This window comes from Triturus cristatus, chromosome 8, assembly GCF_964204655.1.
Source record: "Triturus cristatus chromosome 8, aTriCri1.1, whole genome shotgun sequence".
Lineage (NCBI taxonomy): Eukaryota > Metazoa > Chordata > Amphibia > Caudata > Salamandridae > Triturus > Triturus cristatus.
The window spans coordinates 1072354478-1072370988 of record NC_140591.1 but is presented as its reverse complement, the minus strand read 5'-3'; the positions used below and the strand labels follow the sequence as shown (position 1 = coordinate 1072370988).

The window sequence follows — 16511 nt, the reverse complement described above, 5'->3', positions numbered from 1 at the left end:
TTCGACGCTCTGCTGCACAGAGGACTGAAGCCAATCTCCCCTGTGGTCAGGGAGTGACCACCTTGCTAACGCAAGCACCATCCAGCGAATCAACGTCTGCTTTGCCGCCGCCTCCCGCCGGAGCCCGAGCCCAGAGACTGACAAGACCTGGACCTCCAGACCTCTCACCGCCCGATCCACAGTCCCTGAAAAGAGGAGACCCGTGGAGGCACCGAGACACGTGGAGCCAGCCATCTTGGATCGACTACGACAAGCTGACAAGTGCAACAACCGAGGCTCCCTCCAAGTTGTGCTTTGGGATCTGAGAAGCCCAACTCTCGAGCAGCATTTGCACCAAAGGTGAGCCCTCCAGCATCTCCACGATCTGCGTGGGGCCCTTCTGCATTTTGCCACTCGACGCGCCTAACCGGTTGCTGGCCCGCTGGCTAGTGGCCATCTTGGCGACAAACTCTACGAAAAACACCGCTGGTCTGGTTGCTCCAGACTGGCCCTTGCTCCTCTCCAAAGGAGCAATCCCTCTGACCTTGCTGGTCAGAACCAACAGCTGATTTCCGAATCCTCCTACAATTGCTTTTGCCAAGGCTTGTTTGCTTCGACCAAGTCGCCGACACCGCCGACAGCGAGAGCCTGCGTGGGACAGCTCGTGAGCCGACTCCTGGACGTCGTCGACCTTCAGGGACCACGTGGCTGCGGAGACAAGCTACCCCTCATCACCTGTTTGCACCCGACATCGCCTGGTACCTACCTGGTGCCACGCCGGTCACTGGCTAGTGACTGTGAACACTGTCCCCTCTGCTTTCAGGTCTTCTGCAACTCCGATCCACCCTTGGATCCACCGCATCTCTCCCGGACCGACCGCCTGCAGCATCTTTGTCCCAGGCTCAACGGAACAGATAGAAGAAACCCGACGCACTTTGAGGCCTATGCACCCGCTTCCTGTGGGTGAGGTAAAGCTGGTACTCCGGTGCCCAAGTGTAGTAATACATCTCTAGTGCCTGTGTTCCAAATCTTAAGTTCCTAGTCAACCCGGAAGATCTCCTTTGCAGTAACTTTGTACTTTTTACGCACCCATTGAAACCTATGGGAGCACGCGTGTGACTATTTGCTCTGCACACGCCACCCGTGGACCTCCTGGTCACTAACTGACGTTAGCTCCTTGTAGGCCCAGCGATTCTAGAGGCCCTAGGCCTTTTCCCTTTTCTGTTCGTGGTACTTATACCACTATTTTAGTATATGGTTCGAGTGGCCACCAGGGCCTATCCATATAAAGTGCAACTTCTGTGTATTCTGTGATAATCTTGTTTGACGATTTGTGCTCCTGTGCTCATAAAGAGACTAGGGGTTACTTTGAGAAATAAATACATATATATTTTGAATATATATCTGTGTGGTGTCCTTTCATTGGTATAAAAGGGGGTTGCATTTGGTAAAACAGCTGGCTTAACACGCTTCACGAGTTTAGCCTCAAAGACTGCTTAGCCTACGCTACCACTAGGGCAGCTAGTCCGAAAAGGTTGACTTACAACCACACCATAAGGGTTGCTTGGCAAGGTACAAGGTGGTCACTTTAACTAGTGAACATCATATACCAGGCCAACTTCTCACACACATGTTATAGTTAGCTGGACATTTCACTCGTAAAAAACCATTGAAATTCCCCCGTTATAGTTAGTGCAGGCAACTATAACTCACGCGACCGCAATCCTCTGCTGATGCTAATACTGTATTTAGACACTTATTTGCCCATGTCTTCTTCCATTAAATTTTAGCTATACATATATTACAAATATTTTTTTTTCATAAAGACACATATGTCATCAGCAGAGGATTGCGGTCGCGTGAGTTATAGTTGCCTGCACTAACTATAACGGGGGAATTTCAATGGTTTTTTACGAGTGAAATGTCCAGCTAACTATAACATGTGTGAAACCTATGGTTTTTTCAGTGAATTTGCAAGGTTTTTTTAAATGCTAATTCCTAACTATAACGTGTGTGAAACCTATGGTTTTTTCAGTGAATTTGTACGGTTTTTTAAATGCTAAGTTACTTTACGCCGTTCGTGGCGTGCGCACCCACTTCACGCAGTTTGTTCCGTGCGCGGTGCGCTTCGCGCACCGTGCGCACACAGTGAGCACGCGGTGCGCTTCGCGCACTGCGCGCCCACTTTACGCAGTTAGTGCCGTGGGCCATGTACGCACGACGCGCTTCGCGCATCTTCCACACACGGAGGACATATTATGCGCTTCGTTGTGAAAGGTTATCTATTAAATGATCATGTTTAAGTTAAGCCATGCACAAAAGGTGCTCTTCGGGCACCTTTTGCACACGGGGTGAGGAAAATGTGGATAATTTTTTTTTTTTTTTTACCGTACGCGTACGCGTAAGCGCAATCGGCGTTTTTTCCCCAAAAAAAAAAATGAATTTTTGGCCTTGGGTGTTCTATTTGAAACACCCTAACCATGGATAGGTGGTTAGGAGCTGTCTAGCCTGCCCCTTTTCATGTTATCCTGCTTTGTTTTTCCTCCCCCCCTCAGAGTGCGAGAGAGAAAATGGCGGCCGACACTTCCTGGTTTCGACCGATTCGAATGTTTACTAAGATCTAACAGCCAATCAGAATCGCGCTCGCGCACGGCACCGTACGCGTACGGTAAGCTTACCGTAAGCGCACGGTAAGCTCACGGTAAGCTGCCACAGATATATATATTGATTTAAATGCTATTTTCTCAGGAACTACTGAACAGATTTACACCAGACCTACAAAAGGCACTTCCTTGACCTGTAGACTACCTCTCTGCCAAATTTCAAGTAACTCTGTTCAGCCGTTCGGGCTGTAGCTGTGTCTAAAGGTCCTATGGAAAAATGCATGGGGAAAACGCGTTTTGGGACCCCCCTTTTTTCTCAGCCCCCGCTTGACGAATCCCCCCCGAGACTTTCAGGGTAGGAGCGGAGCGTAGCGCCCCATTAGTTTTGAAAATTTCGCGAGGATTCGTCGACCGGCGGCAAAGTTATTCAAAATAGAATGTTGCGGTTTTCCTATGGAAACAGGGTCCTAACTATAACTACCTACTGGCGACCGCCAGTAGGTAATATATATATACATATATATACACACATACCCCTGAGGTTTGCGGTACCCCTGATTTGGGGTCTCCTAGTATAGACAGTACTTTTTCCCATGTGCTGCCCTTCTCAACTACCATTCGCAGGTCTATGTAGCAAAGTTTTTGTGAGTCTGGTTCAAATATACAAAACTAACAGTTTCAGTAGGAACAACTTCATTGTGCTTACTCCCACTGGTTCAGATGAGTTGAAACAGGTCAGAACTTTGTACAAGGAACCATCAGCTTTAAAAGAATCTAACCAATAGCCAGCTAGAGCAGCATCACAAAAGGATAGGCATGCTAAATGTTGATCCCACCCACAGTGGCAAACTCTGGAAAAAGAGGATTGCGGTCCAGCAAGAAGTGCTTATTTGGTTGATATACTGAGTTTAATCCACTGAACATGGTGATATAATGGACATCTGGCATAACCAATGACATAACCAATGAACCAAGACTTTTAGAACATTTTAGGACAATGTTAACCCAACAGTCAAAAACTGAAAAAGAAGATTAATTTAGTTTGCAGTAGTATCTTGTTTCTGAGTTTTCCAGAACAAAAGGCCATACCTGTAACAAGGATTGCTCAGCTGCCCAGAGAAGGCTTTACGATGGGAAAGTATCTGATAGAGAAGAGTGGAATTAGCAATTGGCTTTCTTTGCTTAATAAAGTACATCCAGCAAAGTATTGGGTGTGACTGATGTTTACCAGCAAACCCAAGAACTCATCTTTCTAAGATTTCTTCAATATTATAAGAATTATATTGACATTATCAATTCCAACTCCAATCCTAAGGATGCCAGGAAGGAAGTAGCACTATATTTCGGTCTAGTAGCTGGATATAAATTGAGAAACACATCAGTAAAAAACTTCATCTGATGTAATTAAAACTCACATGCAATATCAAAAATGTAGTATTCGTCAGACTATCTGGGAATTCAACAAATGTATAAATCTAAATTATGAAGATTTATCCAAATCGTAAAGTGACACTGCTGCTTAAATAGGAGTTATCTCCCAATCAAAATGGCAGGACATATCAACAGGGTCTATGAAAATGTTTTTCCTACATTTTCTGGGTTTCACCACTACATAACCCTAAAACATATTTTATAAAGGAAACGTTGATGAACACTCCATTCAACATTGGAGCATAGCAAGGATTAAGGAACACAGTAGTGTGTAGAAGACGTTCACTTCCAGATTTGAGTTTTTAATTCTGAGTATGTTTGGGTTAGTAAACCCAGTCAAGGATTTAAATTTTATGTCATCTTCTGAAACATTTGTTTGATGCAAGTGGCATGAAATAGTTTTTGTTTTAGATTTGTAAACCACAAATGAACAATCTAAAGGGAGGGTCAGTCAGTCAGTTGAAACAGAAAAATGGTTTGGTCACTTGGCAGGGCAGTATCGGGTGGGAGAGATGTGTTCTTCACATGCAGGACGAGGCATTTCAGTGTTCCTATTCCTGAATATTGAACGCCCTGTGAAAGAAAAATGTAACTGCCTTTACACATTTAGATAAAATACTCACCTATCTTGCAGTACTGAGAAGTAATGCAAATAATCAACTCCATTCACTGTTATTTTCCCTTTCCCGCCATCATAGAGTTTCACCTGTGCTCTGGAAGTCTTCTTTTTTCCTGAAAAAAGTGTAAAGATATCATTTCTGTAAGACTGTTTTTTTGTCTCAAGCCTCACCCCCTGTTTCTTCAAGCACTAGTTGACACTCATCAGTCCTGCAACTCAAGTTGAATGCCTAGAGGAAAACAGTTCATGTGGGTTTGTTATTATCTTGATTCAATCACCGCTCCTTGAAAATATGCTATTAGGTTGGGACAAACAGACAGATCAAGCCAGTTGAAGGGCACATAGTGGAAACCATTAGCCACACCCCTGGTTAGGAAGAAGATAACACAAAAAACGGGAAGATAATAATCTTGCAATTCCGGTAATGACATTCTTTGAAGTTATGAGCCTGCCCTCAGAGTTTACCTGTTTAAAAAAAAAAAAGCCAGGGAGTGCGCACCATAAACTCCTAAAATAGTTTGCAAAGTTAAAATAATTAGGTACTACGGCATTCATTTGAAAAAGAAAGGGATAATGTGTGCACTAAATTATACTATGGGCCCTATTATGAGTTTGGCGGTCCTGAGAGCACAGAACCCATGGTGGCGGTCTGGCCGCGTATTACAAGTGCGGCAGTAGGACCACAACCAGCTCAATACAAGACCACCACCGCCAGGATCCTGGATCCCACAGCGGAGTGTAAAGCGGCAATGAATGGAAGCGACAATGAATGGCGGCGGCGCCGATGCCGGCACTATTGTGCATATTACAATTTGCCTTTCCGTCAGCCTTTTCATGACACGGATCCCACCATGAAAAGGCTGGCAGAAAGGCTGTTGGACATTGTAACTGAAGACACATGGTTTGTCCCCTATGCCTGCACTGTTGTGCGCTCACTGTGTGCCATGCACGACATGTTGCATAGTAACAGTGCGCGCACAACAATGCATGCACTGCAGTGTGGCGGCATTGGCTTCATGCTCACTCTGTGAGCCGAAGCATGCCATCGATATAAGACTGCTGCCAGCACATCACCGGCCAATTCGTAATACAGCAGCCAGAAGTCTGCCGGTGCTACCGTGTCTTGTAGGCCTCGGCCACGGCGGTCGGACCGTAATCAGGCCCAAGGTATTTTGATTTCCAAATGAAATAAAATAGGGAAAAAAAGTGAAGCAGTGGCATTGGCGGGCTTGTAAAATAGTTTGTCCCATTTAATTAATACAATTAAGATTAATGCAAATCTTACATAACTAAATGCCAGATGTACGAGGCAAACATTTTGCGGGTTCCTATTTGAGACTTTTTGCGACTTGTAATTAGGAACGCGCAAAATGTGATGTCTCAGAAACTGTTTACGATTTCCAATTCCAAGTTGCAATTGACCTGCTCATCAATATTCATGAGGCAGGTCGCAATTTGCGCCCCCTTGGGAATGGCCTGCAATCATCGGGATGGTGGCCTGCTGGGCTTAGCAGACCACTATGTCTGTGATTGCTTTTTAAATAAAGCTTTTTTTTTTTTTAATGCAATCCTTTTTTCTTAAAGGATATGGGATGCATTTAAAAAAGAAATATCAAAAGTTTCCTTTTTTTATATTTTAAGAAGGGACAGTGGGACCACTGTCTGCTCCTAAAAAATGTTGGCGCCCACATTCACAAAGGGGAAGGAGTACCTTGGAGACCCCTTCCTGTTTGCGAATGGGTTACCACCTCCTTCACGGAGTCGGTAAAATATGAATGTTTTGTGACTGCATACCAGTAGCAAAACATCCATACATGCCCCTGCGACTCCCATTGGAAAGGGACGCCCTTGAAATGCCCCTACCTAATACCGATTCGCAAACCCTAGTTTGCGAGTCGGTAGTTGGGTACCGACTCGCAAAATAGGGTTAGTACATTGCAAAAGGCTCTTTATGGATTAAATATTTTTGTTATTATCAAGAATAGGTGGAGCATGCTTCGAGAGAAGTGGCAACAGGACGTAGGACCTATTGAGGAAGAGGACTGGAGGGAGGCACTGATGTCTCCTAGGAGGGCGGTGATCACCCTCCGATACCGACTGATCCAATTAAGGGTCCTACATAGGTCCTATATGACGGGGGTCGTCCTTGCACGCATAGGGGCCAGGGAAGATGCACTATGTATTAGGGGATGCCAGCATGAGGCCACTTTCTATCATCCGGTATGGGAATGCCCTGCGATCAAATCGTTATGGGAGGGGGCCACGACTAAGCTTCAAACCGCGCTGGGGAAAACGCTGGCCCTCACGCCTCAGGTGGGCCTACTTAACATATGGGAGGCTACGGACCTCACGGAGATCGAGCAGCAGATGGCAACGCTGGGCTTCACCTTGGTCAAACGGGAAATAGCACGCCACTGGGGGGCTGCAGAGGCACCATCCCTACGAGTATGGGTACAGGAGTTAGACAGATGCATGATAGCCGAAAAGGAAGTGTTCATAATTCGAGGATGCCCCAAGAAGTGGGAAAAGAAATGGAAAGCATGGAATAGGTAAAGAGGGACCTTATGTGCATCCCCAATGGTGGATTTGGCACTACGACGAAAAGAACTCAGAGAAGTGTTAAAATTGTGAATGTAATTCATTGTACGTTATTTAGAAAAAGTGCTCTATGGTGCTGCTGGCACAAGTGGGACTCTGTATGTGCAATTGACAAAATCAATAAAATGTTATTCAAAAAAAAAAAAAAAAAGGTGGAGCAAGCATTTCAAACAGCAATTTGCTTACACCCTCACCTGGGCAAATTGCGATTACCGAGGCATGGTAACAACTAGACCTTGGAGTGCAAAGAGCATTGTGAGAGAGGGAAAAATACACAGCGGTTTACCTACAACCCATCAAGGGCCGGACGTATGAAGGGGGAACTCCAAGGGGATTGACCATGTACAGAGATTCAATATACCCAGCTCTACTGTTTTCACTGTGCTGTACATAAACAAAAAAAATAGGCTTTCTCTCAACTGTGAACTCAAATGGATAAAAATGAACTTACAGAGATGAACTTGAATCCCATCTTGACCCACCCCCCCACCCTCTCTCCTTCTGAGGATGCCCAAGTAGAAGTGTGCGGAAGATGGGGAAATTATAATATTACAGGGAGCCACCCAATGGTGACCTGGTTAGACCCTAAGCCGGTGGCACTAGCTTGAGGATACGCAAGTATGCAGGGCATGAGAGTTCTCAGAATTCCATAGACAGGATAGCAATGAAAGGGGACCATATTTCCGCGTAGGTTGTGGGGTCAACACTAGCCGGCAAGGACGCAACAGGCTCTTTAGCGGTTGCAAACGGCCCAATTCTCAGCTTGCGAACACTAAAACCTATTGCACATGTGGCCCTAAACCCTTTGAGCCATTGGTTTACAGTGAAACTTTTTCTAACTTACACTCTCCTGGTGTGCTTTCTACAATAAGGAATACCTGCTATTTCCCGATTGGCAAATTAATTTTTAATATGGTTAATTTGCATGCTTAGTCCTGGAATCTCATAAAATAAAGATATGAATGTTGTAACAAATGTTAATCCAAATACGAAACTTATTATGAGTTGCTTGTTATATGGCTATACATGCCGGTACTGGATCAAGAAATTGATTAAAAATAAAGAAACCAATCGATATTTATATCATTCTATTTATGTTCTAAGAGAAAAGAGACAAAATGTTGTGTAAAAATGTTTCACACAGGAAAAACAGCAGTTCCTAAACGTATACCATGTAAAGAGGTAACACCAAAGACTCATTCTTTCAACAGCCAAAATCTAAGATATATATATATATATTTTTTTTTTAATCTTTTACTGTATCCATTACCTTCTGCAGTACTGAACGCCACGCCTCGTTCATCGTACTCCAATGGGGCGACCACTTGTTTCTTTGACTCCACCTCTAGGAGCTTACGAAACCGCAACACATAGTCTTCTTCAATGGCACAGTAAGGAAGCGTGAGTAACCGTTCCATCAACTGGATGAAGCGGGCATACTACAGAGAGCAAAATTAAATAAATAGATAAGTAAATAGAGATGTTATGAAAAGCTATATTTGCAAACATAATTTTAAAATGCCTGTTGGTGGTTTGCAGGATAAATCTTGATAGGGTAGAATCATTCTTCTGCTTCACAAATGGGACAGGAATCAAAAAGAACAGGCAGATATGGACATGGCGATGATGGCAGAAAAGTCTGTATATGTCCACCGTGGGTGCCCCAAAAAATGGACAAAGGTCTAGGGAGGCTGGAACGCTTATCGGGGCAACATATGTGAGCCCCCTTCATTAGACGAGTCTGAGACTAGTAAATGATCACACTGTAATGTATGATGTATATGGGTCCCACTCTGAGAGATCATTTGGATACGCACGATTGGGCTGTTGAGTCGCCACTGTAGAAAACGATAGAAGTAATGTCTGTACAATATTTCATCTCTGTCTGTACACCATGTGAAATATATTATCAATGTAACGCTAAGCGAAATGTTAAAAAAAATTGTTTTATTAAAAAAAGAACAGGCAGCGACATGATCTTCACTGTTCTTAAATCACTTGACTTTCTTTCAAACTAACAGGCCTCACACAAAGCTTCTCAAGATTAGTACACTAAAAGTAAAAAAAAACACTTTCCTAGGATTGATGCAATTTAGAAGTATTTTAAGACTTAACTAATTATTTCCACACTTCTGTAAATGAGCCATGACAATAAGAGATGGGCTCTACAAATGAGCTGCATTACTAAGGTCAATCCAAGCACTTTTCAGTTTGCTGACAGGAGCACTGAAATTAAACCTAATTTTACATTATGAAATTGAAATTTCTCCAAAACTGTAGTAAGCATAATTGATCCGTCCACGCCTGGTCACTTTTTGCTGGAATGTATATCATTCTCAATGAAAAATATTCTATTAAAAAACAGGTTGCCCATAAGATGATTATATGAACCTCAAAATAGAAAATGGAGGGGTATGGCATGGCGGCAATTATTTGCACCCCGTTGAGGGAGGACATGTTTTATTCTTTCAACTTCTGGAGCAGCTCATTCTCCGTGACAAATTAGCTGTTTTTATGAGAAAAGCAGTGAAATACTGTGTATTCTTTTTTACTTCGATACACAATTGCTAACATATTTATGCCTCTCCTCTGTCTTTTTCAGACTCCATTTTGGTGTTATGCCTGCACAGTGTAATCCTTGTAGCAGGGACATTTACTCGGAATATTCCTGAATACAATGCTCATGGAGACCAGCAACATCAGATGATACAGACGGGTGAAATACAGCAAAAAAACACGGGCAGGTCCTAAAATCTGTGTACTTTCTGCTATTTAAAGTATTGTTTCTGAATTAAGTTTTTCTCAACTGGAGCATGACGTGCTACTACATCTTTATTAGCTTTTGAACTGGCTTCATTGAGACAAGCCCTACGTTTTTTTGCGCTTCATTGGTTATTCTATTACGTGGGGAGACAATTTATTTTTTCCTTAAGTTTCTCAGTTCTCAAGCAGTGGTCAGCAGTCAGCTGTCATGACAGCAGTAGGAGGAATCAAGAACCAAGGGACCATGAACTTTACAGCCCCTCCATGCTCAGAGCAGCCTACCTCTGCTTGCGACATGTTTATAAACACCTGCGCTGCTTAGCACCGCACAATCACCCCCTTTGTGAAAACTTCTCGGTTCCGAACACAAAGTCACAAACCACTCCCTCCCTCCCACATCAACAAAGAACATCAAAAGACTTCACCAGTTGATTCTACTTGTATGCTCTAACGCCAACTGCTGACGCTTTATTTTTGAATTCGTATCCTCTGTTTTTGTTTGGAAATAAGAGCGGGAGTGTGACACGGTTTATGTTAAAAAAACCCAGTAGGCGTTTTGTTTAGACAACATTGCTGATTAATACTGTACTCATCGCTGTCATCAAGGGGACAAAACGTCGGGCGACTCTAAGTATAGGGCCTGTCAATTTCTATAAAAATGTGGCTACAAGAACGGGCAAAATATTAGGCCTGGGCAAAAATTTTGTTCCGTTCGCGGAAATTGCGATAATTTGACATTTTTGAGTTCCGCGGAGAGCGCGAAAATGTCAAAAATTCCGGTTTCCGCAGCTTGGCGATAATTTGTTTCTTGCTCGCGCTGTAAAATGATACATTCTCGCGCGCGCGCGATCGCCTTACCTGAATCCCTGCGTTCGCCGACAAGTTTTCTTGATCTGGTCGCGTTCTCCATGAGATGTTGTATTGTTTTTAGCCATTTGCGCTGTCTCGCGACAGTTCGCGCCCGCAGTGACGTCATGCGTCGCGCGATCACGTCTTTCTTCTCGCGATCATGCACCGCGAGAACAACTCAAAACAAGATGGCCGCGCCCGCAAGCAACCACATGGGTAAGTTGGCGACCCGCAACCATGCAGAAAATCTCGCGAACATGCCGGAAAAAAACTTCCGCATCTTCGCGATATTTCTGCTTGTTTGCGATAATTTTAAACATTCTCGCGATAATTTGCGAAGGTTAATTCCGCAAATTCCGCCCACCCCTACAAAATATATACATCTGCAAATGCACCTAATCCAAAGAAGTGTTATTTTTATTTGAATAGTTTGTAATACAGCATTGCCCTCTAGTGGAAGTAAGAAGCATAGTTGCCAAGGTTTCAGATTGGTTACGTGTGACACATTCATAATTTCAGTGTAATTATGAGTGACATTCAACGACGAGTGGCACTTTCTCGCGAGCAAAAATCAAGGAATGAAGACTAGGAAAACATAAATATCAGAAATTGCACCCATTTGTGCAACGAGAAATTCTAAAAAAAAAAAAAAATGTAAAAAAAATCTTAAAACTGCTGCAAATCACCAGAAATGGAAAGCACTTAACCGACATGACACACAGAGGGGCAGATTTACAAGCCCCTTACGCCACTTTTGCGTCACTTTTCCCATGTTAAAAGTGACGCAAAAGTGGCGCAAGGGGCTTGTAAATCTGCCCCATAGTCTTTAGCTGCCAAGTTTTCAAATTGCTTATGTGTGGCATTTTTATGGTTTCAGTGCACTTATGAGTGACATTCGGCTGCCAAATGTGTGACACTCAGAGTGCCACTTTCTAGTGAGTAAAACTAAGCAATGAACTGTACAGAAAGAGATAAATATCAGAAATTATACCCTTTTGAGCAATGAGAAGCTCTAAAAATATGTTTAAACTGCTGCAAGACCACTGAAAAAGAAGGTTAGCACATGGTTTACAATTAACACAAAATTCCTGCGGCAGCCTATCTCATACTGTGTAAATACATTTTTATAAAACAATGTGCATATTCATAGTGCTTTCAATTGCAGGCTGCAACCTCTTAGCACTATAATAGAGAGGTCACTATTCCCCACAGCGCCAACCAGTTTTCCACGATGTAGGCTAAACTGAGCGATTCTTCAGATAAATAAGAAACTGACGCTCTGTTCCAGTGAGCACAGTCTTTAGTATTTGAAACTAAAATCTGAACGTTTTGGCTTTCAAAATGTTTCTATCTGGTTCAGTAACGACGTCCACCGTGAGGACAGCCAAGATAAGTGCTTGCCATGCACCTGAAAGCTCCATGCCCCAGCAATGATATAAAGCAGTCACACACCGCGTTGCCCCAAAAGAGTAAACATTTTAGCTACGAGGGAGAAGCCTTTGAAGCAGCCAGGCATGTCCAACTTCTTGTCCACATGCTGAATGCTTACATTACAAAAGGTTGTACAATTCCCAGCCTCGTATATCAGCTGGCTGCTGCAGGCGCCTCAACCCTTGCACTTGGAAATCGAGTAACGTGACAAGGCTTACATATGTTTTTAACCTACATACCTGCTAAAACGTTTGCGCACATTTTAATTAACTGCACTGCTTGCTTGTTTCTATTAAATGAGTGCTCAAATAATGTGAGATGAGAAGTGTTCTTGAATCGGGCTCTGGGTCCACATTTTCCTCACATTTGAAATGAGTTTTAGAGCTTCTGCATAGCAGAGATTGTGGGGATTACCATAAAAAAAAAGAAATTCTCCCAAAAATAGAGGTTTCCTCTTAAAACGCTGGACAAACAGCAAAAACGGTGCAGATTGTAATTTGATGGAATGCTGCACCTAAATGTCTTTGACCTAGCACCAGAATGAAGCCTTCGGACAATGCTTGTTCAAAGAAAGCAAAATCATTGAACCTACCTTTCAGTGGGAAAACACAGACTAATTACCTGTTTTTTCCCACTCTAAATATGTATAGCGGACTGCTGCCACTTTTGAATCCTCGAAGCACGCAATCGTGTTTCGTTTTACACACTGGAGCAGATCGGCGTGTTTAAAAGCGTGCATGGTTGCAATGTGGCTAGGCAGCATGGGAAGGTTTTTATTGATTTTATCTTAAAAATTGTTGAAACATCTTACATCATTAATCGTTCTGTGTTGTAGATTTTGATACATGTTATACATGTTACACGTATGTACAAAGCTTACAGTGTAAAAACCTTAGCATGAGACTCAGTTAAATACAACAATTTGTGTCGATGAGAGATGCGTATAATCAAAAACACATTGTTGAAAGAGTATTCTTGAGAAATCGGTACTGTTGGTACATTATCTCTTTATCTCCCCAAATTCCCACCCACAACTATTCCCTCCCGACAAACAGTAAACTATGAAAATAGCCACCTATGAACGTTCCGTTCTGCCAGGTTTAGTACCCCAGTGAATCAAACATAATGATGGTGCGATAGAGTCTCCGGGGGGAGGAAAAGGAAGGGGTAGGGGGAAAAGGGGGGAATGTTCAGCGAGGGGGGAGAGAAGAGCCCGAGCACAAGTCATGAGCTAGCCTGGGGGGGGGGTGGGGGGAGAGAGGGTCAAGGGAAGAAACTGAAGATGGAGGGGAGGGAAAGCCATCCCCTGCCGACACCAGCACCCATCAGGTGCCAGACATAGTTAAGCTTCTTCAGCTATAGTGCAATGGGTTCCATTACGTCGTTGGCTGTTAGTATCTTGAACTGCTCTATCAATTGAGCCCATTCAAGGAAAATCGGCCTTTTCCGCAATCTGAGGTATTCTTCACGTCGAAACGCTTCCCTTTCTGCTGCTGCCCATCTAACAACCTCATCCTTCCACTTACCCTCCCCTTGACATATGAGCCTTCCAGCATTGGGTTATTAACCGCTTGGCGAGCATCAAAGCCACGCCCGCAAAACGACGCAATAATTTGACCTTCTTGGGCAGTGGGAAAGGTCCCAGTAAACATACCTCCATTTTGTCCCACGGGGAGCACTCTGTTAGTCGGGACAATCCCTGAGTGACCCCCGTCCAGAACTTCTCTAATGCAGTGCATGACCATAACATGCGTGTAAGATCAGCTGGTTGATGGGAGCATCTGGGGCATAGAGCGGATGCCGTGGGATACATCCTTTGAATAGCCAAAGGTGTAAGGTAGGCCCTGTGGAATATTAATATTTGAATTGTCTTCAGGTGGAAGTTCCGGGACACCTGCAGGGGATGCTCCACTGCAGAGGTCCATTCCCTGTCTGATAAGTCTCTCATTAGAGCCCCTTCCCACTTCTGTCGGAGCAGTGCTAATGAAATGTGTAAGTGCTCTCGTAGCCCTCGATATAACCAGCGAACCAGGTGGCGCTCCTGTCCTATCACGTGCAAGGACTGAAGTAATTGAAACGTAGGAGGTTCATTCTGTTCTAGCAGCCAGTACTGTCTGACATATTGTGAGACCGATGCGCAAGAACACGTCACCCACAGTGGTTGTACCGGAGCAGTGATACTTTTAGTCTAGTAAAAAGGAAAGTTACCGTTGACTGGGGTTGCCGCGGGAACCAACAGCGGCATCATTCGAGCAGCTGTGTGCGAGCCAGGAACGCGAGCGGAGTTCAGTTGCATGCGCATTAAGACAGGCACGTCACTGCGCAGGGTTACGTACGTGACCTTTGCGTGGCGGCCATATTTACGGAAGCGCTGAGGAAGATTGAAAGGACATCGGAACTGAGATACGAGTGCCGGTTTTGAATATCTTGAAGCGGCAAAGTTGCATTTATCACGCGTGCATGGAGGAAAAGTACAAGAAACAGGTGAGAGAGTCGGGGGCTTAATAATAAATGATTTTTGAGGAATTGGAATCGTTTTAGTAGTAGATTCCTGTAGATTAGCCCCTTATTTTTGTTTTTGCTGGGAGACTGTACCATATTTTGAATGGTGGTGGAGACCATGTATAAGCAACGTTAAATCTACACATGGATGAAGGAGACCACGAAACAGAAGGAAATATGGCACAACAGAATTTCACAATTAGTAATCTACATGCATTTTGGGTGAGTGGTTCTCAGCCCAGCATTAAATGGGTGGAATGGAAAGAATATTTTGTTAATTATATTGAGGCAGTTGATGAAGCAGGGAAGATGAAACCGGAGCAAAAGAAGAGGATTTTACTTCACTCTTTGGGCCCAGCAGGTTTAAAAACATATTCTCGCATGTCAAAAAGTGTGCGAGGAGAAGAGAATGTGTTTGAAGCTGCATTAAAAGACTTGGATATATATTTTGCATCTAAAGTGTGCATTGGTGTAGTGAGACATACATTTTTTCAGAGAAAGCAAAATAAAGAGGAACCTGTAGATGACTGGCTGGATGATTTAAAAAAACTTGCGATTGACTGTAAGTTTGAGAACTTACATGATGACTTGATCCGCGATCAATTGGTGATGCACAGTAACAATTCCTCCATACAAGATCGATTGTGGGTGAATGGAGATGCACCTTTAGAGGACATTTTGGCGATTGTGAGGAAAGCCGAGATGTCTGGGAGGTGTGCCACAGTGGTCAAAGAGTCGGAGAAAGACAGTGGAGGTGTGTTTAAATTGCAAAGTCACAATAGGATCCAAGGACAAAATGTGAATGGACAGTGGCGCAACCAATCACAAAGGAACACACTAGTAGAAAGGAAATGGGAAGAGAGAAGATGTTATCGTTGTGATAGCAGACAACATCTAGCATTTAGTAGGAATTGTCCTGCATTGAAAAAAAAATGTGGCATATGCGGACTGTTAGGACACTTCAGCAAAATGTGTCGTAGAAAAAACAATGTAAAAATTGTGAGTAACATTGAGGAAGAGACTGAAGAGGATCCGGAAGTCGAAGACAGCTGTGTTAAAAGTTTACAAGCGAACTATATGTTGAATGTGGTAGACAATTGTGTGAAAGGGAAACCAATATGTGAGGTATCCTTGGGTGGTATTAAGGTCAGTGTGTATGCTGATTCAGGGTCGCCGTACACCATAGTTAATGAAAGTGTATGGAAGAAGGAATTCGAGAGTAAAATTGGGAAGCATTTAATTCCTACAGATGTGAATCCAGTGAGTTTCACTGGCGAAAAAATTGACATGCTTGGTTTCAGGTGGCTTACATTTTTATTCAAGGGAAGGTCAGCAAGAGGTAAATTATATGTGGCAAAAAATGGCCCGTCAGTACTTGGTTGGTTTGACCAAAAAAATCTACACATTATCCTGGATCCAAACAGTGTAGAGAAAGTACTCATAATGGATGAGACTAGCAAAGTAGGTGGTGTCTTAGTTAAAAAATTTCCAGAAGTGTTTGGGAATAATTTAGGAGCACTTAAAGGTTTCGAACATAAAATCAGATTAAAGGAACAAGCGGAACCTAAGGTTCACAAGGTAAGGCCAATACCCATATTAATAAGAGAAGAGGTCAATAAAGAGCTTCAAGGGTTGTTGTCTAAGGGGGTAATTGAAGAAGTGGAGAGTTCTGAATGGATTTCTCCGGTCGTGATCGCACGCCAAAGCAGCGGAAAAATTCGCTTATGCATCGATTT

The 16511-nt window shown here is 43.5% G+C and overlaps 1 protein-coding gene across 1 annotated transcript in view; it reads right to left on the bottom strand.

The window, feature by feature from the left end:
• Nucleotides 1-16511, bottom strand: part of MRPS9 (mitochondrial ribosomal protein S9) — a 356063-nt gene that overhangs the window by 47574 nt on the left and 291978 nt on the right. The window contains exons 8-9 of the mRNA XM_085622604.1: nucleotides 8501-8669; nucleotides 4637-4745 (exon numbers count right to left, since the gene is read on the bottom strand). Coding sequence (XP_085478730.1) covers nucleotides 4637-4745; nucleotides 8501-8669 — 278 coding nt within the window. The remainder of the gene's footprint in view (nucleotides 1-4636; nucleotides 4746-8500; nucleotides 8670-16511) is intronic.